This window comes from Neltuma alba, unplaced genomic scaffold (assembly GCF_004799145.2).
Source record: "Neltuma alba isolate B1F8T4 unplaced genomic scaffold, ASM479914v2 tig00005394_pilon, whole genome shotgun sequence".
NCBI classification, from domain to species: domain Eukaryota; kingdom Viridiplantae; phylum Streptophyta; class Magnoliopsida; order Fabales; family Fabaceae; genus Neltuma; species Neltuma alba.
This window is the reverse complement of record NW_021634092.1, coordinates 7678-34609: the sequence shown is the minus strand read 5'-3', so window position 1 is coordinate 34609 and position 26932 is coordinate 7678. Positions and strand designations below refer to the sequence as shown.

The 26932-nt window shown below is 32.4% G+C and overlaps 5 protein-coding genes across 5 annotated transcripts; 2 read left to right on the top strand and 3 right to left on the bottom strand.

The window, feature by feature from the left end:
* The first annotated feature begins 1099 nt into the window (after positions 1-1099).
* Positions 1100-1780, top strand: LOC114747623 (VQ motif-containing protein 8, chloroplastic-like). The gene has a single exon (XM_028935974.1). It carries the CDS (start codon positions 1100-1102, stop codon positions 1778-1780), a length of 681 nt encoding a protein of 226 aa, XP_028791807.1.
* A 4961-nt stretch (positions 1781-6741) lies between these two features.
* LOC114747622 (uncharacterized) lies at positions 6742-7695 on the bottom strand. The gene has a single exon (XM_028935973.1). It carries the CDS (start codon positions 7693-7695, stop codon positions 6742-6744), a length of 954 nt encoding a protein of 317 aa, XP_028791806.1.
* An 8902-nt stretch (positions 7696-16597) lies between these two features.
* On the top strand, positions 16598-18790 carry LOC114747626 (endonuclease 2-like). The gene is made up of 9 exons (XM_028935977.1): positions 16598-16798; positions 16918-17092; positions 17389-17493; positions 17690-17745; positions 17855-17938; positions 18130-18222; positions 18311-18378; positions 18529-18602; positions 18696-18790. Exons 1-9 carry the CDS (start codon positions 16685-16687, stop codon positions 18788-18790), a joined length of 864 nt encoding a protein of 287 aa, XP_028791810.1. The 5' UTR covers positions 16598-16684.
* Positions 18791-19504: 714 nt separating this feature from the next.
* LOC114747625 (universal stress protein A-like protein) lies at positions 19505-21175 on the bottom strand. The gene is made up of 4 exons (XM_028935976.1): positions 20888-21175; positions 20646-20737; positions 20162-20280; positions 19505-19780 (listed from the first exon to the last, which is right to left on the bottom strand). The coding sequence occupies exons 1-4, from the start codon at positions 21075-21077 to the stop codon at positions 19699-19701; spliced, it is 483 nt and encodes a 160-aa protein (XP_028791809.1). The 5' UTR covers positions 21078-21175; the 3' UTR covers positions 19505-19698.
* A 1646-nt stretch (positions 21176-22821) lies between these two features.
* Positions 22822-24762, bottom strand: LOC114747624 (acyl-acyl carrier protein thioesterase ATL3, chloroplastic-like). The gene is made up of 5 exons (XM_028935975.1): positions 24541-24762; positions 23737-23837; positions 23278-23387; positions 23021-23116; positions 22822-22938 (listed from the first exon to the last, which is right to left on the bottom strand). Exons 1-5 carry the CDS (start codon positions 24705-24707, stop codon positions 22822-22824), a joined length of 591 nt encoding a protein of 196 aa, XP_028791808.1. The 5' UTR covers positions 24708-24762.
* Between the last annotated feature and the right edge of the window lie 2170 nt (positions 24763-26932).

Genomic DNA, 26932 nt, shown 5'->3' with positions numbered 1-26932 from the left:
CGCTTTTTATGTACTTATTTGCTTGAATTGTATATCCAACAGTTAACAATACTTTTAAAAATATTTTTTTATGAATAATTATTTTTCATCAACTAGTCATTTAGTGAGATAAAAGTTTTTATTGTTCTTTTTGTAATCAATTATTTTATTAACAAAATGTGAGACGTGGAACGGTGGGAATTAGAAATTTTTTTTTAACATTTTTACTGGCCTGAAAAAAATGTAAAATTTATAAGATTTGATGTAACTAGCATTACTGTAGCATATCATATGTCGTTAGCAAAATAAGATACTAACTAAAAAGATACTCCTTAACTAATAATGAAAGATTATAATTTTAAGAAATCATAATAAAAGTTTAAATAAAAAATGAAAAATATTTAATGTTTATTTAAAATTAAAAAATTCCAGATACAATTGTTTTTCTTTATTTTTGAAACCATGAGGACATCTTAATTAATTACTACCAACAGATGAAGGTTATTTTTATACACAATTTAAATTAGCCACCAAAAGAGTTACTCCTCTAGTCCTATTGATAAGGCAGGGAGAAGACATTTTTTATCCTATTTATAAGATAATGAGAGAAATTTTTTGTATGAATGTATAATTTTACATTTCATTTATTATTGTTTACATAAAGTATGATGTATATCATCTGATCCTATTTATAAGTTACTTCCAATATATTTCACATAGACAAAGAAAAACTTTAAATTTCATTAACTCTCATTTAAAATTCAATAGCTTTTTGACTTTATCCCTATTTTTGACTTTATATCTACTTTAAATAGAGATAAAGTCAAAAAGTTATTAAATTTTAAATGAGAGTTAATGAAGTTTAAGATTTTTTTTCTCTGTATAAAATATATTAAAAGTAATTTATAAATAAAATTAGAGCAGTACATTAATATTACATCACATAATCCAAGGACAATCTTTCCATGTCATTTTCCTCCAAAAAAAAAAAGTCCACTTTCAACAGTCAGAATCGCTGGCCACGATTACAAAAATTTTCCTTTATAAATATCACTCCCATGCCTGTTTCTGCACCAAACAGTAGTTCCAATTTCCAATATTCAACCTCTCACCCTCCAACATGACCCCACCTTCTTCAAACTTCCATGGCTTCCAACACCAACGCCAATCCAGAGATATCATCAAAGGCCCACGTCCTTCTCCATTGATGATCAACAGAACCTCTCATTCCATCAGAAAACCTTCCTCATCATCCTTCACACAGATGACGGCGGCGGCCGCCATGAACAATCCCAAAGCCCATCACGGTCATCTTCATCATCATCAACAACAACAACAACAGATAAGGAAGCCTGTCATCATCTACACCCACTCGCCCAAGACCATCCACACCAAGCCTGAAGATTTCATGGCTCTCGTTCAGAAGCTCACCGGCAAGCCCCGTCGTAAAGACAAGAAAGAGGCTACAGTTTCCGGCGCCGGCACCGAGAATATAGAGTCGTCTTTGTCCGATGAATCCATCATTAGCAGTATTAAACAAGAGAAGATTGGTTCTTGTGATGTTAATAACGAGATTACGAGTTCACCATCATCGGCGCCAAATCGATGCACTACTGGAGCTGCGGATCTGAATTATGCAGATATACCTCTTTTTACGCCCAATTCATCAGATTTCTGGATCAGTCCTTACAATAGATCGGTGTTTAACAAGCAGTCTTCTGCAGATTCACCCTTCAGTATGCTAGGTAGTTTGATTTCGCCTTCTGGGTTGGAATTCATCAAAGAGCTTCCAGAATATTGAATTTTAACTTTGGAGATCATTTGATCATATGAAGGTCATCAATCTGATTCTTCTTTCATAGTGTAGATCAGATCAAATTGTGTTGTTTTTCTTGCTTTCATTGGTTGGTTTGTCTACGTTGAATAAAGTTTTGTTAGCTTCAAAATAACAACAAGATGCCTAGAAGATAGAATAGCAGCTAGGTATCCTCAATACTATGAATAATCAATAAAATTTAATTTATTCTTTGTGGATATATATACACATACGAAGGGTAAATTGATTGGTTTGGATTTTTTTTCCCCTTTTGTTGATTCATTTTGATGTATATATGCCTTGTTTGCTTCATCTTCTTGACTTTGAAATACCTCTTATTACCAGAAGCAATCGTCCTCACCATCATCTTCCTCTCTTATTATAAAATTAACATATCATTATATATATCACCATCAAATATGTGGCGTTTATATTTCTAGAGCTATCCAGTGATAAAATATATATATCTTTGAATTAATTAATGCATAACTATCTAGTAAGATGCACACAAATGATGGGTATGAACATGATCGCTGACCATTGTGCATAAGTCAACTCGATTCTTGCTAGTCTTAACTTCAAATTTTTAGTACTATTTGATATATTTTAAATACATATCGTTTTGGAAGCTATTAATGCTTCTTTCTTCTTGTTATGGCTTAGTTGTCCACCAATAAACAAAACGTCTGGAGACAAATGTTTATATTAGTAATATCAAACATTAGAGTAATTTTGGTTTACTTATAAATTAAGTTAGGGTTTCTTCCAGTTAGTTGCTTGTTTCCTTCGAGATTCGAATGCTAACGATCGTTCATTTAATATACTCGCTAGACTCAGGTTTTTAAAATTTTAGGTTAAATGGTCTTAAAAATTTTCATTTTATAAACTAGAGATGGTACTTAGGGGGAAAATACATGCACCCATGGCAACTATGTAAATTGGTATGACTTGTGCATATTAATTGTGCCTTATAATACACATAATAGCATATTCTATCACCTTTATTGTTTTGTTTCATTGGTTTTTTTTAATTATATTGTAATGGTTCAAAAGCTTGAGGAGAATTTTAATGTTGCATCTGAATGACTTGGAAGCCGTTCAAATACTTAAAATTTAGATGAACAATATCCTCTAGGTAGTTGAGCGGAATCTGCAGATGCCAATATTTTAGCCTACATAATATGGATGTGGTTCCAAAAAAAAAATTTAGAACAAACAAAATGCATATAGAATAAAAGCAAAACTTTATAATATAATCTAAATAAAAAGACTCCAAGGAGAAATTTTCAAAAATTAAAAGACTTTATTTTATACATATTTGATAAGCAGAATTTATTTTAAAATTTTTATTATTGATTTTTTTTTTGTGGAAAAAATGTTCCAAGAATAACCAAAAACTTCGACTGATTTGAACCCTAATTCCGACACACACTCTCTCTCTCTCTCTCTCTATATATATATATATTTCCCTTAAACTTATATAAGTATTGCTTCCATGGGGAATAAGATCTAAATCCGCTTCAATTGATATATACTACAAACAGCGCATGATAACGACAAAAAAAAAACTGGAGAGAACGTTAAATGTGTAAATATTTGCAGGTTTAAGATCTAATTAACAGGAGGAAGCAAGACAGAAGCATCCAATTGCAGCCTTTTAAACGAAGCAGCCAATATATATATATATATATATATATATATATATATAGTATCGAAGCATATAAATATAGATATTATATGGTTAACGAAGTCAAACATTCTCTCTCAAATATCATCATAGAAATTGGAGCTTACAACTCAAAAGATTGAACTCAAACTTCCTTTCATATGAAAATTTTAAGTAAGAAATTATTTCTCCAGTCCTAAATATAATACATATTTTATAGTATAAATTATATTATAAAATGGATCTTATATTTAGGACCGGAGGAATATTTTATAATACAATAATTCCACTCAGGCCAACTAATACTGATCGATAACATGTACTATTTGATATTATATTGAAGTTTGACGGAGAATTTCCTAGTAATATCGTATGGTGCAAACAAAAAAATCAATCTAGTGGCATACAATTCAATGATTATCTTCATTAAATTAATGTCAAGTGAAAGTATTATTGCGATATAGACCAATGCTAAACATACAACTTCTACGCAAACACCTATGAATTATAAGTTATTTAATTAAGTTGTGTCCAATATATTTTGTGTGTTTTGTACATTTGGAATAGTTTCTCTTCTATATTTATTTTTTGTTAAATTAAATAAAAAGTAAAAAAAAGATTGTAAGAAGAGACAATGATGTTTTTATTGTCGGTGGACCAAAGGCTAAGCGGCAGGGTGGGGCAAACTCCCATAAGGTCGTGTTTGACTTGAGACCGCATCGATCCTTCCACGGCCATGCTGTCCCCTTTGACTCTGAAGCCAATGTTCATCGTATTTTATTTAATTTAAAAATAAATATTGTTCTCTTCTGTCGTATAAAGAGATTTAGAAAATTTGTTAAATTATTCATGTTTTATTATTGTGTAACAAATATGCACCACTTCTTCTAAAATGTTCCTCTTTCTTCATTTTATATAAGGGAGAGAAAGAGTTTTTTTTTTTTCTATTTATAAGTTACTTGACTAAATTTTTTCATATGAACATCTAATTGTATCCTTAATTTATTATTCATAAGAATAAGCCATTAAAGCACAAAATATATATTAAGTAATAAGACTAAAGTTAAGAAGTTACTACCTCCAGTTCTAATTATAAGAGCTAGTTGACTAATTTGAGGAGATTGAGGAAATAAGTTAAGTTAGTTATTTGTAATAAATACATTATGTCTTTTCTAAAATATCTTTGCTAATCAAGTGTATTGGTTATAATTACCATTATTAGAAGGATTATCTTAAAAAATATATATAAATATGAGAGATAAAATAAATTGGAGTCTTATAATTAGGACCAAAATAAAATTCAAACGAAGTCTTATATTAAGGATTGGAAGTAGTATTTTAAAAATGAGTTAATAAGATTACTGCTGGTGAAGCACGTTAAAAATACATTATAAATTGGATAAAATGAGGACCTCCAAGCTGAGAGAGGGAGCATTAAATTTAAATGAGCGCGGGACAAATAATGCGAAAAAAAAAAAGCGAAACGAGGAAGACAAAACAGATTAAAATATTATATTTATTTATTTATAACCAAAACAGTAAAGTGTGTGCAGATCTGGTGGCCAAGAAGGTGTTATGTGCCGCTGAGGGGTTAGTTTTCTTTAATTCTCTTCCTGATTTCCTTTCACACGTTCTTTTCTCTGTTTTAAGCACATGGTGTAGTCCATGTATGAAAAAAGAATTGTTATGGAGTCCTAAATAAGAAACATAATTATTAAAAAGTCCTATTAACAATATGAGTGACATGTAATGACAAGTTTAAAAATAATAAATTACGACTGTTCACTTATTATTAAAACTTATTGATGATTATTTTAGTTTTTTGAAATCTCATTGTAATTCTCTCTATGTATAAATATAAAACTTTTGAGTATACACTAAACTAAGGTACAGATTCAAATTGAATGTCTAAAATTTAAATTTAAGGTCACTGAATATTATTTTCAGATGATTAATTTTAACTTAGGCTTTATTGAGTGCTCAATTTTGCAGAGAAATAAATAATTTATATTAAAAAGAATTCATAATAATTATAAAATCAACTAATTCTAACAGACATGTCAATAAAATTTATTTATCAAAAAAATATAATCAATTTATGCTCATAATTTTTTTTTGAAAAATATGTATTAAAAAAAGAAAAGGATTGAATTGCATATTTTTGCTTTTGCGTTACCTAGATTTTGGCGTTGTTGAATAGAATCCTCGGTCCTCACCCCCACCTTGCCGGCCACGAGGCGTATCATATTATCATGCCTTCATTGGAACTGAGGAAAGTCATGTTTGGAAAACCCAAAAAAGCGTGGGCTGATGAGTTCAAAATAACCCGTTTTGACATGGTCCATTTAAGGTAGCCCGCTTACGTGTTAGTTTAATGCACACATTTAGGCCCGTACTCAAAGACCAAAAACTCTCAAATTATTCAAACCATCTAATGATGTCCGGTTTATCTCTGTCAAAGAGTATTACGTCCAATAGAAAAATACAAATATCTAATAAATAAAAAGGGAGAATTGCTATGAAATTTTAAGTAAGGAATATGATTACCAAAAAAATCTTAATAACAACAAAATAGCTTATAATAATAAGTTTCAGGGTAATAAATAACAAGAAGTTATTTGTTATTTAGATTTACTGATAGTTATTATTATTATTATTTTTTGTTGGGAATGTCGGAATGTCATTGCAATTCTCCTAGAAGAATGTAAATCACAGGATCAAAACTCAATACAATATGCTTTCGAGTCATTTACAGGGGAACTTGTGTCATTAGACGAAAAGACTATCAGCGATGTCCACAATTTCTAGTACGCGTGCTCTTTCAACTGTTTCGAACCGAGCATGCCCCTATTACTTGATACGAGTGGAAAAATAATTCATTCTTTTTTTTTTAAGTATAGGTATCTTCTTATTAGAAATAATTCTATTTGAGGTATTACCAGGTATTAAATCACATTGAAGGATTAGTTTTTTTTTGGCTATACCCAACCTGTTAGTAAAAATAATTCATTCGATGTGACCAACACCAGTTTTTCTGTTGAGTTTGGGCTCTGCCTGGTTTTTCATATTTGAAGGGGAAAAAAAATTATCACATCAATTATTAGGAATTTATTTTTACTGTGCGAATATTAAAAAAACGAGTTCAAGTTATCTCATCGATTTTTTTTTTAAAATATAGAATTGTGTTTAATACCATTAAACCATGCAAATAAAAATTATTGAAAATATTTATCAACTTCCATTAAATATAAAATGCAGAGAGACTCAGTTTACGGCCATTTTACTTCCGCCGCAAAAATGACTCGTCGGACTTGCCGGAAACAATGACAGCGTCCTTATCCCACCATGTATCCAAGTCAGATTCCGTCACACTGCCTAAAGGCGACGTAACTTTTCTCATGTCGCCTACCATGACGCCACAACGGACGTCATCTTTGACGAACACCTTCTCCACCCCGCCGGAACCTACGCCCACGACCTTTCCCTCATTAGGCTCCCACTCCGCGATCACAGCCGGAGTCCGGCGCCGAAGGCGCGTGTCCCAAATCGTCACGGCCAAATTTCCCGACGCGCTTTCCCCGGCCGAAACTACTACAGCGGGAGACAAGCAAGACTGCGCTGGGACAGATGTTTTTTCGTCGCACACCAAGGCTCCAGGGACGGCGGAAGCGGAGCAAGAGGATTCATAATCGTCGAAGTCTAATCCCAGCCCAAATCCTATGCTGTCCCATAGCTTCACCACGCTCTTGTTGTTGGCGATTTCCGACAGTGAAAAAATATCTCCGATGCTAAGACGTCGTCGGTGCCTCACTTTACCACTCTGCAACTGGTCATCGAGCTGATGACCGGAGCCTCTGACCAGGAAATCTTCATCGACTCGCCGCCATTGGAAAGATCCCGAGAACTCAACTTGCTCATCTTCGTCGTCTTCGTACTCCGATGGTACAGTTGACGTTGACGAGTAGCTACCGTCCTCTCCGTCGGAGCTGCTGCTATAATCATCGAGGTCGAGATCGCTAAGAAGATTACTGGAGGCAAGAGAATGAGTCTCTTGGCGCAATCTGAGGATGAGAATCTTGATTCTGTTGACGATACTCCCGAAGGCAGCGACGAGAGCGAGAATCACAGCACTCCATTTGCAAAAATTGTAGGCTGCAGAAACAGATTGAATGCCTGTGAGAGATGAAGAAGCAATCTGAAAATCGTTGATTCTGTGAATTACAGGAACTTCCATGGTTGCTTCGGAAAAAAAAGAAAATGAGAGAGAGAGAGAGAGAGGAGAGGGGAAGCAGAACAGAAGCAGGAGGAAAAATGATTGAACAGAAGTGGGGATAAATAACAGCGGCGCGAGGAAGAAACGGGAAGTGGGATGGACACGTGGAGGACAGTGATTGGTTGGAGGGACGGAGTCGTAATTTTTTAGAGTACTACGAACAGTAGGGGATGAGCCCCACAGAGAAGGTTGCTAATCTGGAATTCGTGGTGGTTAGAAATACTGACTCATCACTTACTGGGATTACGACACGTGGTAATGGATAATTGGTTTGGTCGGAAAATACACCTTTCTTTTATGTTTTATTTTAGTTTTGGGTGGTCGTGGTCGGAGAAACAAATTTTCATACGTTTTAGTTGAGTGTCTTGTTCTGTTACTTTGGCTTGTTTAGTCGGAATAATGAAATAAATGAAAGGAAGATAAAGCAAGAAATTTTTATTTTTTTATATAATTTATTTAACATAAAAGAGTGGATAATATTTTTTTACTGAAATTGTGGTGCGACTACCTATATATTAATGCAGATATTAAACAAATCCAGCATCTTTTTCAATATCAGTGGGTTAATATTTCAAAACTCTCTCCTTTTTATCCAACACGGATTATTCTTTTTTTTCTTAACGAAAAAAATAGAGAATTAGAGCGTATCCTGGGGAAAAATATATGATGAAATTTTTTGAAACAATCTTCTTGTCTTTATTGTTAAAAATGCTATAAAAATAATGACCGCTGCAGTAATCTAGGTAAATATATAATAGACACGTTTTTTAAGTAGAATATGATGAAATAGAAGGTAATTTTATAAATGATAATTATTTTTTAAGCTTTTTTATTAAAAAAAAAGTGACAAGGACGCTGAATAGTGATGACTTTAGCATAATAAATATGGTACACTCTTTTTTTGCCATCAATAAAATTGGTACACTTTGCTTTTTTTTATATATATATATATTTTATAAAAGCTTCCTTCTTTATATTTATACCAAATAATGGGCTAGCTGTAGGTTGTTGGATTATGATTCTTATGCTTGAAAAAGCCCTTGTAAGAATATTTCACAAGAAAAATTAATTAATATTGGATGGTTTGGTTCCGTCAATAGTTATATTAATAATTTATGAAATTAACGGAATACTGATTCTGGGTGTTTTCTTTTCTTGTTCAGTTTCTGTAAGTTGTTTCTCAGGATAAGCAATATGGATGTTTTTTTCTCTTTGGTGATGTACCTATTTAGAATTTCTGACTCATAACACAGCTCATGGATTATTAAAAAGGATTAAGGAAGCAAATCAAAGTGTCAGCATCCGATATTTTATAACTTGAATATATAAATAGTTTAATTTATTCCTTGGATTTAATTTCGGTGCCAACAATAATATTTAATCCCAATAAAAAAATTACTGAACATTTAACGACCAATGTTAATTAATAAAAAAACACATTTTATAATACTAATTAAACAGGTCGTACATTTAAGTCAAGCATAGAAATTTAATGGCAATTAAGAATAAATTATTTTTAAAATAAAATGGTCAGTTGGGTAATATACATATAATAATATGGATGGTTTGGGTGAGGTGGGGAGTCCCTTGTCATTAAGGAGAATGCCTTTTTCAATTATACAACGTTTGTCTTTTCGTGCAGACTTGCTTTTGTTTGTTTGTTTGATTGATTTGCCTCCCATTAAATCACAGCCAGATAAAATTATTATCATGGGACAACAAGTATGTAATCCTTAGCCATATATTATATTATTATAAAATTATATCCGAGGGTATTATTGTTCGAATAATGTTTTTGGGAAAATCACAAAAAAAAACCATGAAATTAAAAAAATTACAAATTGAGACCCATCACAATATTATTATGGATTTTGATAATAATAATATGGGCTTTGACAATAATTTCTTGAATTGATCCCTACATGTAATTTTTCTAATTTCATGGTTTTTTTGTGATTTTTCCAATGTTTTTTTTTTCCTTGTTAAGTTATTGCGTGACAGCACATACATATAAAATGTTTGTCAAATACTACTATAATTCATTACCTTTCGTTTTCTTATCCCGTTTTTCCGTAGCGGCTGAAAAAGCGTTCCAGGAAGAGGAATTATATGTTGGTTGTTGCTAAGACGCTATTATTTTTATCTAATATTTTTTTGCAACAATTTCTTAAATTTTAAAAAATATTTTTTCAGCCTTAAAACGAATATTTTCTTATGATAAAATTTAAATTACCCCTTATTGTATTTGTCAAAAAATTATAGTTCATTCACCTCTGGCTCACTTATAAGCTTGCAGGTTTAATTTAAATTCTTTGGCCAAAATTTAAAGGGTTAAGTTAAATTATTCAAATTTAGATTATTAATATATTTCTCCAGTACTTAATGTAAGACTTAATTAACTAATATGAATAGATTAAAGATGTTAATTACATTAGTTAATATGTTGTTTTTTAAACATCCTAAGTACTTTCTTTAGTTCCTTTCCTTCCTCTCCTGCTTGATTATTGTTAAGAGAATATCAAAATAGTTAATTTGAAAAAAAATTGATAAAAATGTAAAATAGATCTTACATATAGGATCCATATGAACTTTCAAATTAGGTTTTACATTTACAATCAGAGGAGTAATATTTTAGATAAAAGTAAGTTTATGACCAAGCTAGATATATTTTTCTTGTATTCTGTGGACTTTAGATAATTAGCATAATATTAATCGCGTATGAATAGTATGGCTTGCAGTATTGTGTGTGCCGCGAATAAATATCTATAATATATATTCTAAAAAATTTTACGTCCTTTTAAATGTACAAAATTTACACCATAAAGAATTTGTGCTGACTCATATTAGCTCACGGTTTTTAAATCCTCTAAGCCTGCCCCAAAAATGATTTTTCTTTTCAATTTTTAAATGATATGCGTGTATCTAAATAATATAAAATTGAGGCCACAATCAGTTTTTTTGGTTTATGCAATTCAAATACTCATACATATGTAAGCATATGTCCTCCTTAAATTTAAGCATGAAATTTCATTCAAGAGCAGTACAGTGCATGGCGGACATGGTCTTGTTGACAACGCGGATATGAATTGCAACGCTCCAACGTCCCACCGTCCTGTTTTTTTTTTAATAAAAAATAATTTCTCTTGTAATGATACTATTTTCGATCCTAATTATAAAATCTTATTTATAGACTGTAAATAAAGTTTTATAAAGAGGACGGGAGGTAGTATCTTTCAATATAAAAATAAATTTTTATCTCAAATTTTAAATTAACCTTTTTACTTTTATCCCTAGTAAATATATGGTATTATTATTATCTTTTTTAAATAAACTTTTACTCATTATCGCTCATCTAATCTCTTTATGAATAATAATATATTTAAAAATATATATTACATGTTTGTTGTTTTTAACTAAATTTAATTAATATTTTGAGCATTGTGATTTTAATAGTTGTTTTTCATAATAAAGACGGAAGAGGGAGTAGCATGTCAAGGTGGAGGGGATTTTTTTGCAAGAATATATTACCTCCAATTCTAATTATAAGATCTCATTTATAGTTTATAAATATGATCTTATAATTAAAAAAATAAAATCTTATAATTAGGATAGGATATTATATATAGGTTGGAAAATGCACGGAATAGAATAGACGACAAACCGTCCTGGGTAATTATGCATAAGGAAAAGGTGGGGAGAGATATGCCGGGAAACATAAATCTGGGCATGTGATGTGTTGAGGTATGGGTCAACCCTCCACACAATCATCAAAAGTTGCTTCAGCCTCAAGTGCACTGCTGCCTACCAATGCCCTTGTGCTGTGCTTTCATTCCCACTAATTCCACTGCCGCATCACTCAATCAATTAATATATTAACTCATGTGTTCAATATAAGAGTTAAATATTATCTTTTTTAATGTGAATATTAAAAAATTAGTTAAATTAATTATTTGTAATAAATAGATTTTTTTAATAATACTCCTATCAATCATGTGCATTAAAACTGTATCTTAATGAAAACTCGTTAACAAAGCAATCACTGTAAAAATTATTTGAGAGTAAAATAGATAGATATTAGAGATAAAATAAATTAAAATATTATATTTAAAATTAAATTGAATTTTTAATTTGCTTTTATATTAAATAACCGAAGTAGTATTACATATTAGTATTTTTTAAATTTTTTTTAAAAAAATAATCATATGATACAAAATGGTTTATCCATTTTTGTTGGTCTTTTAACATACTTCCTCCAATCAAATTTCGAGAAGATTTTTAATTCTTTTTATAACACACTTAATCCATTATTTATTGTTCTTTTCTGGCTCTCTCCTATTCAATATATTGGTTGAGGTCTTATCAGCTTTTCACTCATGCAATTAATACGAATAAATATGCTACTTTTTGTTAATTTTAAGACGGGTGAAAACATTACAAGCATTTTGGTGAGATACTCAAAAGTGATTTAAAAAAAAAAGAATAATATTACCTTCGATTCTAATTATAAGAGCCAGTTGACTAATTTAAGGAGATTAAGAAAGTAAGTTGAGTTAGTTATTTGTCCTAAATAGGTATTGTCTTTCCTTAAATATCCTTACTAATCAAGTATATTAACTAGAACTCTTATTATTAGAAGGGCTACTTTGGAAAAAAAAATATAAACATGAGAGACAAAATAGATTGGGATCTTATATTTAAGATTAAAATAAAAATCAAACATGGTTTTATATTATATACAAGAGGTGGTACCAATTAACTGTTGAGAATTGAGATTACTGAAGGCTAAAACTTACAAATAAATACAAAAATCTGAAGCAAATAGTGGTGCCCCACACACACACACACACAGAGGGCCAATCTTTGATGCCGAGTGAATCATAATTTTGCGCTTTTGCCTAATCTAGATGGATGCTTCCTTCCCCAGTAAGGACGGTGACGCGGTCAAAGGACAGCTGCCATTTTTGGGCGCGTGGCCTAACAAGTTTTGACAAAGAGGAGAGTTATCATCAAAGAGGCTCCAAGTCCAACCATTTTACGCCTCCTTCATTAATTACCCTATCACAAACTGGCAAAAATCACATCACTCTCGCTTTCCCGGGATGTTGCAAATCTAATTGCTGATCCTAAGATGGGGGCTTGAAGCGCCTCAACCAGAACCTTCCCCCATTCAATGAAACGCCTTGTTAATCATTTCGATTTACTAGCCTCAATACTGCTCTTGTACTATTTATAGGACAGAGAGAATGTATTTTTTAGTCTTATTTATAAGGCATTGAGAGAATTTTTTTGCATGAATGTATAATTTTACCTTTCATTTATTATTGTGTTGACTTAGTTTATATGAGGTATAATATATTAAATAGGGATAAAGTTGGAAAGTCATTAAATTTTAAATGAGAGTTAATGAAGTTTAAGGTTTTTTTTGGTCTGTGTGAAACATGTTGGAAGTGCCTTATAAATAAGACTAGAGGAGTAAATTTTAACCACCGCAGATTCAAAGTATTATTCCGATTTTAAATAAAATTATTATATTAGTATGTATAAAGATTTTATATTTAAAATCAGAAGAATATCATTTTTCCATTCATCAAGTAGGTCTTTAGGGTCATCTATAAGAGTAACGTATAGTAAGAAAGACTAGTTTCTCACATTATAGTGAATTCATGTCTAAATTTCATTCAATTTATTTAAATATAATTGTTTCCGATAAAAAAATATTTATAATTAGCCACAAAAAAAAGTAAGTTTTTTCAGTCATGTCATGATTTGTTATATTATTTTTGATACAACTAAATGATAGTACTATGAGTCAAATTTAAGTGTTATCTCACAGAATATGAAAATCTTTTTTATGAATATAATGTGTGTGAGTTATGACAAAAAAATTTAAGTATCATAATGGTTAATTAAAGAAAGAGAGTTTTTAAATATTTTTTTATAAGACTTGAGCTCTTAATCTTACACAAAGAGAATCAAATTACTTTCACTTGACACAATACTTTCAAAACTCTATGATTTGGATATGTGCATACACACATGAGCGTGTTTTTACAAAATTGCGCCATGATTGGACATCATATATACACCACCGTCAGAGAAGGCAATGCAATAATAGAGCCCATGCAATGCAATTAGCACAGAAAAGGAAAGGAAATGTATATTGACAATACCTTGTTATGGCGTGTTTGATGGCTAAGAAATCTTATAGATTTAGATTTAGGGACAAACCCAGTAGTGTCAATTTATGATTCAACTCGTAATTATTGCTTTCTGCTTCTTAGTTCATCGTTACGTCTATTAATTACTTAATCGTAACGCAACATCGCCATCCAAAATGACATTCTCGAACCACCTTCCAAGTATGACGCCCTTTTCAATTCTCACTTATAGTTTGCATATGACGATTATGCTACCAATCCTTTTGATTCTGTTGCATGTTTTATTTTTTTTAAAAAAATTAATTATATAAACTTTCTTAAATTTACGTACATGCACAAATAATTTTTCTAATATTTAAAGATTAATATAAATTCCCTAAATTTTTAAATCAACGTAAATAACCTCAAATCAATAATTTATACCACTTAAAGTTTAGGGGGTGTACTATAAAGTTTTAAAGGTCAGAGGGGGTTATGCATGTGCATTATAAAGTATAGGGAGAAAAAAAATCCAAAACCTTCGACTAATTGAATTTGGGCTAAAGGTAAGTTAGGAAAGGGGGCCAATTCAGACAAAGCAATTTATTTGGGCCTCAACAACGGCGTGAAAGATGAGACGGGATTGGGCTTGAACTTCAATCGCACCCAGACTCCTTGATTCTTTGAAAAACTTATTTTTAAAATTCTTTTAAAATAATTATCCTCTTAGTTAAATATCAATAATCTATAAATCAAATTAGTTATCCTATTAAAGTATGATTTAATTTTGAACTCCGTGGTCGACTTAGTTTTTTTTCTTTCTTATAACTACTATTTGTGAACAATCGTGATTCATTATATTCTAAAAATTTATGGATGTCAATTCGTTTTGAAATTAAAAGGGTGTTTGGATAGCATGTTCTAAAAAGTATTTTTTCACAAATTGAGATAAACTCTTTCATATATATAATTCATATGCCATAAAATCACTTTTAAAATCATAATTTGGTTTCTATCCAAACATCTCCTAAATTTAATGTCTTAGCATATTCAAAAAGAAATATTTTGTGAATCCATTTAGGAATATTCCTTATGCATTTGATCAATCCACTTAGGAATATGCCTTGAGCATTCTTCGCGTTTTTTATTTTTAACTTTAAATTTCACCTGATTGGTTAGTATTTTACTTCATTCTTATTAAACACCAACTAGAAAAAATGCGTACCGTATGCTTTATTCACGATGGTGTCCTTGTCGAGTAGTTTTTGCAAGGCAAAGGAGAATAATTTGTGACACTAATTATTTTTAATTTGTAAATAATCTCTTCACTAGTCATCTTGCCCCTAGATTCTTAAAAAAGATAAAGTTACTAAAACTGGAAGGTATAAAAACAGGCCTAACTATGCTTATATATGTGTATCTTGATACATATAAAAATTATAATAAGTCTTATCCTACTAAGTGAATCGTATGATGTCATTTTAACTTTATAAAAAAAAGCTTTTTTAATAAATTATTAACTGTGTCCTTACTTTTTTTTTTTTTTTAAGAGTGCTCTCTTCGGTCTTTCCTTGACTTTTCTTTTGTTTTTTAAAAAGAGACTCCAATATATACTGATGTATATATGCGTGTTAGTGTGTGTAACTAAGGGCTATGGATGTGTACGCACCGTAAACAGTAGTCAAAAATCCCGTTTAGTACAAAGTATTGAAATTGAACAGGAGAGATAGAAACTAAGATTGTAATTGAGAAAAATCATTAAAAAAATATTTAGTATAAATAATTACTTGTTACATGAGATTAGGCAAATCTATTGAAGTAAAATTAGGGCATACCACCTCCTTCTATGGTATTATTTAATCTCACATATATGAGTTTGTCTAATTTGTCTAATTTCATATAATAAGAAATATTCTATGTTAAATACTTTTTTAATAGATTTTCTCAATCTCAATACCAATTTCTACACCACATTTTCAATGCTTTGTGCCAAAGGGGGACTACAGTGATTAGGAAAAAAGAATCCTTCTAATAGGAAGGATTATATTTACTTGTTTTGGTCAAAAGCCATTAACTGGCATTGCAAGATGGCTTTCATCAGTTGCATTTTTCAATTTTCAAGTTCAAAGTCATTTCTAGCATTCAAAGACTCCAATTGAATGCATTGATTCCCTCAAATTATGCTCCTGAGAATCAATTAACTTTATTCCTCTGAGTCCATTTCAATATTCAAATTTCTTTTCTTTTACGCCTTTACGGTTCTGTTGTCTTTTTCAAGCCAGATTTCGGATTCAAATGCAAAAAACGAATACAAGAGATTCATGCATCTAATAATAAAAGAGAAAACTTGGTTAAAAAAGAACACTAATTTATTTTTTTACCAGTATATATTTAGAGTTATATACTTAATGTATTGAAAGGCATTTGTAATTTAACATTTTTATTCTCTAACATCATTTTTAAAGTTCAATATATTTTTTCATAGTAGGCTTTATTTAAACAGATATGAAAACAATAAAAAAAAATTATTTGGATTGCTGGAAGCGTGCAAATACTGGCGACACATAGTTGTATCAGGGTCATTCTGGTCAACATGGAGTTTTCAACGTGAGAAGAAAAGATTGTGATATCAGCCTTTGCCATGATTCGCTGGTGAGCGTTATATATACAGCTCTCTAAAGCGTAACGACGGTATTCTCTCGTTCACACAGTTCACACTAGCCCTGCTTGCTTTGCTCGCATTAATGATTATTACCCAATAAAACCTCACAGAGATATAGAGCTTTGTTTGATTTCCAAGAGAATCACAGATAATGGAGTTTTGCAGAATCCACTTAGTGGCCATAGTCTCACTGGTCCTTCTGTTTCCAAGCACCACCATAGCCTGGGGAGAAGATGGACACGCCATTATCTGTAAGATCGCTCAGGTACCTAATTCTCTTTCCCTATCTCAGTTTCTTGTCTCAAAATCGAAACTTGCTTGATATATCTTGTGTTTATGGATTGTATATATATGGTGATCTTTACCTGTGATTCTTTTGAACAGCCCCGGCTGAACAAGGCGGCTGCGGAAGCCGTGCAGGATCTGCTGCCAAAATATGCAAAAAATGATTTGGGGAGTGTCTGCTCATGGGCAGATCATGTTAAGTTCATCTTTCCCTGGTCATCTGCCTTGCATTACATTGATACTCCTGACAACCTTTGCAATTACCAGTACAACAGTAAGATCCTTCTCCTATTTCTTCTGGTTTCGTACTTTCTATGCTTATTTGTTCCTTTTTTTTTTTAATTAAAAGGATACACAGTAATGGTTTGAGGTTACAAGTAAGATTGAATCCGTGACTTTTCACTTATAGAGAGCTCTCATGCGATTAGCTTACAAGGCGATTGGCTCTGTTTATTTGTTTCTGGTATTTTTGTGTATGATGAGACAGTTTGCCCTGAAAAAGCCGATTGATCTTGAGGGTATGATGCGATGATTATCTGGTGTAGTATTTACCAGCTGTTGACCATTCAGGGGATTGCAAGGATGAGGATGGACTCAAGGGAAGGTGTGTTGCAGGAGCCATCAACAATTACACCAACCAGCTCCTCAGCTATGGCAGCGTTTCAGATTCACAATGTGAGCGCTGATTTAAACAGTGAATTTAAACACTTATATCATACCAATGGCCTTCAATTTAAACACTTTTGTCAAGCCCAAATTGATATCATCAGCCCATTAAGCTGGGCCATATATACTAATGGGCCGGCCTGGTTCTCTCTATTGGCTAACCAAATTTCCGTTTGGAATATGATTGACAATGTCATTGTATCAGATAACCTCACCCAGGCACTTCTATTCCTTTCTCATTTTATGGGAGATATACATCAGGTATGTGTGTGTGTGTGTGTGTGTGTCGACAGAATGCAATCTCTGAACCAATCATCAGCCATATCCTGATATCTGAAATAGCAATTTGATTATGATGCTTAATTTGCAGCCTCTCCATGTGGGCTTTACTTCAGATAGGGGTGGCAATACAATTGATGTTCACTGGTTCACCAGAAAGACTAATCTTCATCATGTCAGTTCATTAACCATATATACAGTCTTTTCAAATTTACTTTCTCTGAAATTTATATATGTACATATATAAAAGTTATTCTTCCGTTAACAGATACACAAGTGATGATGAATAATAGAGTTTATAGTTATGCAGTTTTACTCATATGAACTTACAGTTAATACCTTGCACCAATTGAATACCATATATAGGTTTGGGACGATAACATAATAGAGACAGCAGAGCAAAGATTCTACGACTCTAACATGGATGGCTTTATTGATGCAATTCAGCAGAATATTACGGTATTTTTGCAGTGGATTTTGCTGTTATCACCATTCAAACAATAAAAAAAGAAAGTTTGATATTAACCAGCATTTTTTCCTTGAACAGAAAGAATGGTCTGATCAAGTAAGAGACTGGGAGACATGTGATGATAGCAAGACCACATGCCCAAATATGTACGTTTAACTAGACTTGATCTTTGAAAAAAAGGACTAAGAAAATTATAACAAGACAAATAAACATGTTAAACATCTGACATACATTGTTATTTACTACCTGGAAAATTCTGCAAGAAGAAAATTCCTGACATCTGTTTCTCTGTTAAGATATGCATCAGAAAGCATCAAAGCAGCATGCGAATGGGCATACAAAGATGTCTCTGAAAACTCAGTACTTGGAGGTAAGCCATTAGAGGTTTTGAATGTTAAAAGTTTCTGTCATAACATTCTTTTCTATTTCTTTAACCCTTCCATGAAATCTTAAAACTCTGCAGATGATTACTTCTCATCTCGTTTGCCAACAGTAAATCTGAGGTTAGCTCAAGGAGGAGTTCGTTTGGCAGCCACACTAAATCGTATTTTTAGCTGAAAAAGCAACTTTGCTGTAATCTATCGGAACGTGGAAGAGATCTACTATCCCTAGGGAATGAAAAATTTCTAGCTCAGGTTTCCTGTGCACGTATGCATGTTCTACATCTATACTACTGTTATTCTCGCGCTTAACTTGACTGTCCGTCTTCGATTCCCTAAGATTAGCAAACCAGTTTACTTAACATGTTCAGATTTCTTATATTCCTAGGCTCAAATCTTATGACGCATTGATACTTCAAAATAGGAGTCACATATCCGTGCTTTTTAAGCTCAAATACTTAATTTCTTCTTTTGTGTTTGGATTAGCTGACTTTGAGCTGATACAAATTTTATAGAAAACAAAGAATTATAAAGCATCATTACTTGAAAATAAGAGTTATACGCTATCCCACACGAACTAGCATGACAAAATTGAGACGTGGCATCTCATGCTAGCATGGCGATATAGGAAATATCATTTTGATTTCTTTACTACAAGGGCAGTGCAATAGGCTTTACGAAGATAGTTACTCATATTTTGTGTGACAGCCCCGTGTGAACAAGAACTAGACTCCTTGCAGGCACTAGCAGAAAAATATGAAGTTCACAAGCCAATTTTGGATTGAAGTTTGAATTTTACGAGTGGGAAATTCAGACCTGTTCTTGGGTTATCTTTGTTTATAATGATGAGTATATTCTTCATTATGTATTTCTTGCGGCTAAGAAATATAAGTAGAAGCCAAATAACAGAGCAACACGTACATTTGACTTAAAAACCAAAAGTTGACTTGGACATACAAACAGTTTATCAGAAAGAATAATTCACGCTAGGGTAAAGTAAAATATGCTCAAGCAATGTCTGCACAGTTTCCCCTTATACATACATTCATACATATATATGTATATATATATGAAGTAGTCACTCCTTCATGAAGCTTTTTTCTTTACGACGAGAACAGGACACTTGGCATGATGAACACAATAGTTGCTAACGCTTCCCAGAAACGCCCTGTTCCAAGAAGATATCATCATCATTATTTTCTATCTCAACATAGAATAATGACCAGCTTTCTAGATGTGAATAAAGGCACAAGTTGAATCACAGTAACTATAATAATTTATCTGGGAGATTATTTCTTGCATGTGCGATTACTGTGCCTCATGCATGAATGAATTTCTGAGAGTTCTGTCAATTTTCTACTCTTCATAAGCAGAAGATAAAAGCATATAATGACCATTGAAGATATGATATATCCTCATCAGTTTTTTCCAGCATCCTGAAGAATGTTACAGGAATTTCTCTAAATTCTTTTTGCGCATAAATTACTATAAACGTAGTATATTATGCGATTGACTGACAAAAACGAATGAAACAACGAAATTTGAGAACCTCTGTAGGGATCCCTTGCCATGACTGCCAAGCACAAGTAAGTGGACTTTCAGTTTCTCCACTGCTTCACATATTGCTTCTTTAGGATTTCCAGTTTCTGTGAGTGTCTCTGCATCAATCTACAGAAACAAGACATGAGATCCTATGCTCATATGCACTGCACACAAATGGTTTTGCTCTTCTTTATTAAATCCATATTGAATTAGGAGCTTGAACACAATTCCATTCCTTGTCCACAATATAACCAGCCTGACATCCATACATTGAACACTATTCTTGCAGAAACTAAGCATCCACAACAATCAGAACCAAAGCATAAGAAAACTTATATGAATCCAAAGGCACATCAGCTTTTTGGAACAGCGGGAACCAACCATGTTTTTAATAATGCCTAAGAAGTGATGACATCACTTTTATCAACGGGTTTGATCAAAAACCTGAATTTGTATGATGTTGTTAACAAAAAAAAGGGAGGCAAGCATACCCCATGTTGATCACAGATTTCCTTAGCTTTCTGCAACAAAGCCAAAGTGAGCTTCTTTCGGTTTTCCTGCAAGGACTGTATCAACTCGGGAGCTGCAAAACAAAGGCAGAAGTAAGAAAGTAGGTTGGAGAGGAGATGAAAGAAGGCTAAAAAATGATAGTTATAGACAAATTTCTGAATAATAATTTTTTTGTATATTTAATTGAAGGAGAAATCAGAAGCGTGGAAGAAGAGAAACGTACGGGCAGCACCGAGGGAGGAAGCGTAAGCATAACCAAGATCGTCAATGGGTTGAGCAGAGAAGATGATGAGCTTAGAATCTGCAAGGGTATGAGCCAGGTTTTGCAGAGTCCATTCAAGAGCGTATCTGCTACATTCACTCTCATCAATTCCCACCATCACCTTCTTCTTCTCTCCTCCGCCTTCTTCCATCTCTCTTTCTGTGTCTATGAGCTTGTGATTGTACCACGTACCAAACAGGGCCTAAATTCTAGTGGAGGTTCTCATATCTACCATTCTTCTCCAACTGTCAAACTCACAACCCACTTCTTTATCTGTGAATGATGTGTCATTCGTTTTCTTGTGACGCTGCTGATTCAATGCATGCCGTGCACGACTTTGTTACTGCGTATCATAAAGTTCGGGTTCTTTTAGATTTTTGGATTTGGGTTTAATCAAATAATATTTAATAATTCAAATCTGTCGCCTGAACTATACAAAGAAACTCAGCTGGCTGAAAGGCGGCAAAGAAGACCATTAGTAATGCTGGTTTTGGTGTCCCGCATCTTCCAAGTTCCAATTCAATCGATTTAGTTTGATTGGGCATTGGCCTTCAAGTTTTGGTATTTAAAAAGTCGACAGGTCCTCCACTGTGTTTTGCTTTTCACATCCTTTCCAATCAAAACAGTATAAATCAAATAAACTAATAGTATTTTATTTTATTTAAGGATCATATATTCTCTTCTCATATTAACATATTTGTCGACCTTGTTCAAGAAAACTCGGGTGTCAGGTCCTTTATGCCTAATCCAAGAATCCAACTATGAGGTTTTTTTTTCCATGTTCCCTCCAGGCCACACTTACATTATATGCATTGAAGATAATATAAATTGCGTAATATTCTGATGATAAGCAAAAATCCCGCATCAGTGTCTTGCTTTCGGCACTAATGGGTAAGGTTGTACAGCCACTTAGAAAGCCTGATGCATTGATTGTTGGGCCAGTGTGTCTGATGTAATTTGATCACATCGAATTCTTTCATTTCACCAAAAAAACCAAATAAATAAAAAAATTTAATTAATAATTACATAACAAAGTTTTAACAGGGACCCACCTAATCTAAAGGATAAGTGATCATGGGTTTTAAATAAAACATTATACGGAAAGAAAGTTCTTTCAATCATATGTTTTAATTCCAGATTTTTGAAAAAATTCATCATACATCGGTTACTTGGTAAATGAACTTCATATATATATAAACTAAAAAAGCCTTAATACTACTTCCAGTTCTAATTATAAGACCTCGTTTATAATCTACAAATGAGATCTTATAATTAGGACTGGAGATAGTAAGAATAAGAAGTAACCACTACAACCAGTTTGGAACTACATTAATCAACAGCTAAAAAGCACCTCATTTGAGTTTGATCATCAGGAAGTTTAAATTTCCAAAACTGCTACTTCATTCGTCTTGGAGCTCATGACAGAACAACTTGCTATTACTCTCCACCAGAAGAAGTTCTCAAGTATCACCAAAACAAACCAGGTACAGTGTAAAGGGACCAGCTACAACACTCAAAACCTCTAATTTCTTCCGCCCAAGTAAAAGACTACGGCAACTGATGAGCATTTAAGGATTCAGAAAAAGGGAAAAACACATTTTTTGTTCTCTTCAAATTTCTATACCAATGGATCCATTGGCAGTGGCCTTCATGGATATACATCAATCAATCGACACGTAAAATACTTCAGATATATTGGATCAGTACTGTGCATCTCGGATATTTTATATTTTTTGAGATCGGTTTGCTGGACTTGTATCATAGAGCCATCAGCCATCACATTCTCTTCCCAATCCCCAGGAGGAATCGAAGTGATGCATACCACTAATTATCTTCCTGAATATTTTCATAATAAAAATGCCGTCATTAATATTGTTTTTGGAAGCAGAATTAATCTAAGAGTCCTTATTACGAAGAAATTGCACAAATTTAGACTTCATCTCTGATGGAATACGAACAGGACGGTAATTTTTGTCAAGCCACACAGCAGTACCCTTGGCTTCCAAAATAGGCTGCCATCAAATTCAGAAAATATTAAGAGAAACTATAAAGAAGTTGGAGAGAAAGATTACAGTATAAGCGACAGATATTAACCTCTAGGCTTGGCAGCTTGAAGATGAAATGATCAAAGTACAATCGAGCAGCTGAAGAACCCGAAATTCTAACCCTTACAATAAATTTATCTCCACTCTGTTTGCACGTTCTTAGAATGAAATCAAATATCAGTAAATAGAACCATCCTTGCATAAGCCATCATATGCTTGTATGTGCTTCCATATATCAACAAGATATTTACCCAACAACAGAACAAGTAACGACCAAGAAGTTGAAACAGGGTATTAAAGGCTTACTCTTAGAGGAGCAAGGAATTTAAGTAACAATTCTGACAGTGCCAATGCATCACCGCTACGGGCCACAGCATCAGCACTAATACCAATGCTTTCTAAGAGTTCATGACGACCTGAGCAGCAAATTGATAGACAAGCAATCAATTTACGGATTTAAGCTAGGAAGTAAGCCTTACAGTTTCTGTCATCATAATTTACAATGAATCTAGAACTATAAATATTAAGAAAATACAGCAACATGGTCTTCAATCTTCATTAATTAACATATGTTATTTGTTTTACATTTCAAGTGTAGTTGTGAATCAAATATAAATATTGTCATATATCATTTATGACAAGTACTCAGAATTCAGATAATTAAAAAGTATCTCCTGAGATAACTTATGTTCAAAGATAATAATTCAGTAAGAGAAACTGTTCACGGTGCCGGCAACTGAAATACATAAGCTCATGAAGTCTCACTATGTTGGCAATAACTTGCATAAACAGCATTGTTGACCACTCCATACTGATCCAGTTCATAATCACGGACTTTAAGTTCAACATCAAAGAACCCACCCATTCTGCAAAATTACAAGCAACAGTATGAGCAGAGCCTGAATGGCATATTACAGCACGTGTATGACCACAAACTTGTAAGAAGAAAATTATGAATGATCCAAAGATTGACTGAATTCCATTTCAGTCAACTTAATGAACTAACGCAGTGTTAATGAATGCACGGACTACAATGCTGTCCAGTGTCCACCTAGAGGCTCCAAGGCTTCCCTAAATTTTCAAAATTTCTATTATAATTCTAATCAAGACTGTGCGAACAAATATTCCAAAGTAAATCCAAGTATCTGAAGTTTCTCACAAAAAAGATATTACTTTATCCCTGTATATGCGTATTATACAATGATTTTATTTCCGGGTTAGTAGGTTACCGATAGAAATTAACATAATCCTACCAATTCCGCTCTACCAAACGTCAGAAACCCTCTCTGTATGCAAAATTGCATATGGAACGGCAAGCCAAGAGGGTGAAATAAAATTTAGCCGCAGGCCATCAATGGGAACAGATAAGCTTCAATTTGAAGTTCCAGACTTCAACATAAAATGCTACCGTACAAGTTCGGTTGCCATCGCAAGGAAGTTTATATTTCATCCCTTATAAGCTTTTTGGCCCCAAGTTCCTAACTTCAATTTCAAATTCCGCTCCATGAGCAATGAAGTTGATGACACAGAGAATAATTAATAGCACATGTCAGTGGAAATCGCAATTACCCTTTCCCAGCTTTGAGGTCAAAACCTGGCGCGGAAGCGAAGCTCCTCACCGGGATAACTGATCGGAGAGCCGGCGGGGGCTTCAAAGGTCGGTGGATAATCTGGACAGAAGGTGTTGGGTGGTGGAGATGAAATGACATAGGATTGAAGATCAGAGAAGGCATCATCGTAGTAACTCGAATAGAGGAAGGGAATGAAAATGGGGGCAACCCTCCGTAGGATTTAGGCGTTACAACCCATGCAGGTGCAACCACCATACCGCCACCGCCTGAGATTTTAATCTTTCTTTCTTTATTAGTCTATTTGGAATATACTACCTCCCCGATTTTTAATATAAAATTTTTTTAAATTTTATTTTAGTTTTAAATATGAAATTTCAATTCATTTTATCTTTTATATTTATCTATTTTTTTAAATAATCATTATAATCATGGTAGTTCTAGCCAATACAATTTATTAGTATTAAGGATATTTTAGAAAAAACAACACATATTTATTACAAATAATTAATTTAACTAATATTCTTAATTTATTCAAATTAGTCAGCTAGTTTTTATATTAAAGACCGGAAATAGTATGTAAGGAAAATTACTAACAAATTTCTCGTAACAAAATTTATTGCTTAAAGTTACAGCCTCCTTTAGATCAAGATCTAAACTTTTGAGCAGGTTATTAAACTACCTTAAATTATTTACAAAAAGAAAGATATTTACATATAATTGAATAAATGTTACATACTTTGTATAGCAAGAGATTTTTTAGCTTTATATATATATATATATATATATATATATAAAGAAGCGGGTCATATTTTGTTTTTTTGAAAATTTATGACATAAGACATTCATTGAAACTCCTTCGCTATTATTTTTTCTTTTCGAGAAATCATAGGTTGGAATCATTTAATTAAGATGCATTATAAATAATATATAACAAAATATGTTTTTTTACCTGGAAAAAAAATATTGAAATGCCCCCCGTTCCTTATTAATTTTTTTTTTAAAGAGAACAAAATTGAAGATGTAACAATCTAGGTAATGATTAGGGGTAGAAACATGTCAGGTTAAACTAAGCCTCACCCTTAACAGGCCAAGCCTGTGGTGAGACCTGTTGGCCTGAGCCTAACCTATGATCTATGAAAGGCCTTTTATTTGGACTGGACCTGGCCTGTAATTAGGCCTGACCTGTTAAGAAGCGTGTATTTTTAACAAATTGTAAACATACACGAGTCAATTCAAAATTACAATAACTTAATCCAAATTATCCAAAATACAAACAAAAAATATAAAATAATCAAATTAACACAATTGTTCTTGTTACAATTACAACAAATCATCAAACAGCAAAGCATTAAATCTTCAACACAATTTTTTCTTCTTGTTCAAACACTTGAGAAGAAAAAATCAAATATATATTTGATTATAACAAAATTTAATAACTAATAAATATAAGAAATGGTATTATTTTTAGAATTCAAAATTTGTACCTTTGATTTCTTTTTCAAACCATATTTATTGTGAAACCAATCCCTACTACAAATAAGTGCTTCAAATTTCTAACACTTGTAAATTTACAATTTTAACCTAAAAAAAATAACAAGCTTAGGTTACCTGACAGGCCTAACAGGTTTATTATCAGGCCTGAGCCTGGCCTAATAAGATAAATATGTCCTTTTACAGGCTCGAGCCTATTCTGAAGCCATTGATCTTTGTCTTTGATAAAAAAAAAAAAAAGAATTGTTGCAAACCATGACCTTAATTCCCTACATCTCTAATTTCAACTAATCAATCTTTGTCTTTGATAAAAAATAAAAATAGAAATTTAGTCTTTAATTACTATTCAGTTATTAATTTGCCCTTAGAATAATCTTTTTAACTTGAAACAATTCGACTCCTACTATTTCTTATTAACCTAATAAACTACTAAATTCTAACTGGTTATAATTATTCTAAATGGATAATTTAAGAAAAGGTTTAGGAGTTAAAAGTTATATTTTCTCATTATTCTTTTAAACCCGTAGTATCCCGTACGTGTGAGTTCACCTTCCTTGCTAGTTAAGAATCCCAAAATTTATTCATGAAGCCATTGATCCATCTACAATCTACAATTCTCGTGTTGTTATCACACCGCCATACGTCTCTAATTCATCAACTTGTCCACATCAAGGTAATTTCCATTTAGCATAGTTGATACTCTGATCTCTTTAACACTCTTTTATTGTTTTCCAATTTTAGTTCATTAATCTATTTGAAATGAGAATTTAAATCTTTAACACCATCGAAGGAAGGGCAAGAATCAATACAAGAGAGACAAGTGTACATTCATTTGCAAATATTCGACTAATAACAATATAAAATAATGAAGCAAATGTTATATACTACTTCCGGTCCTA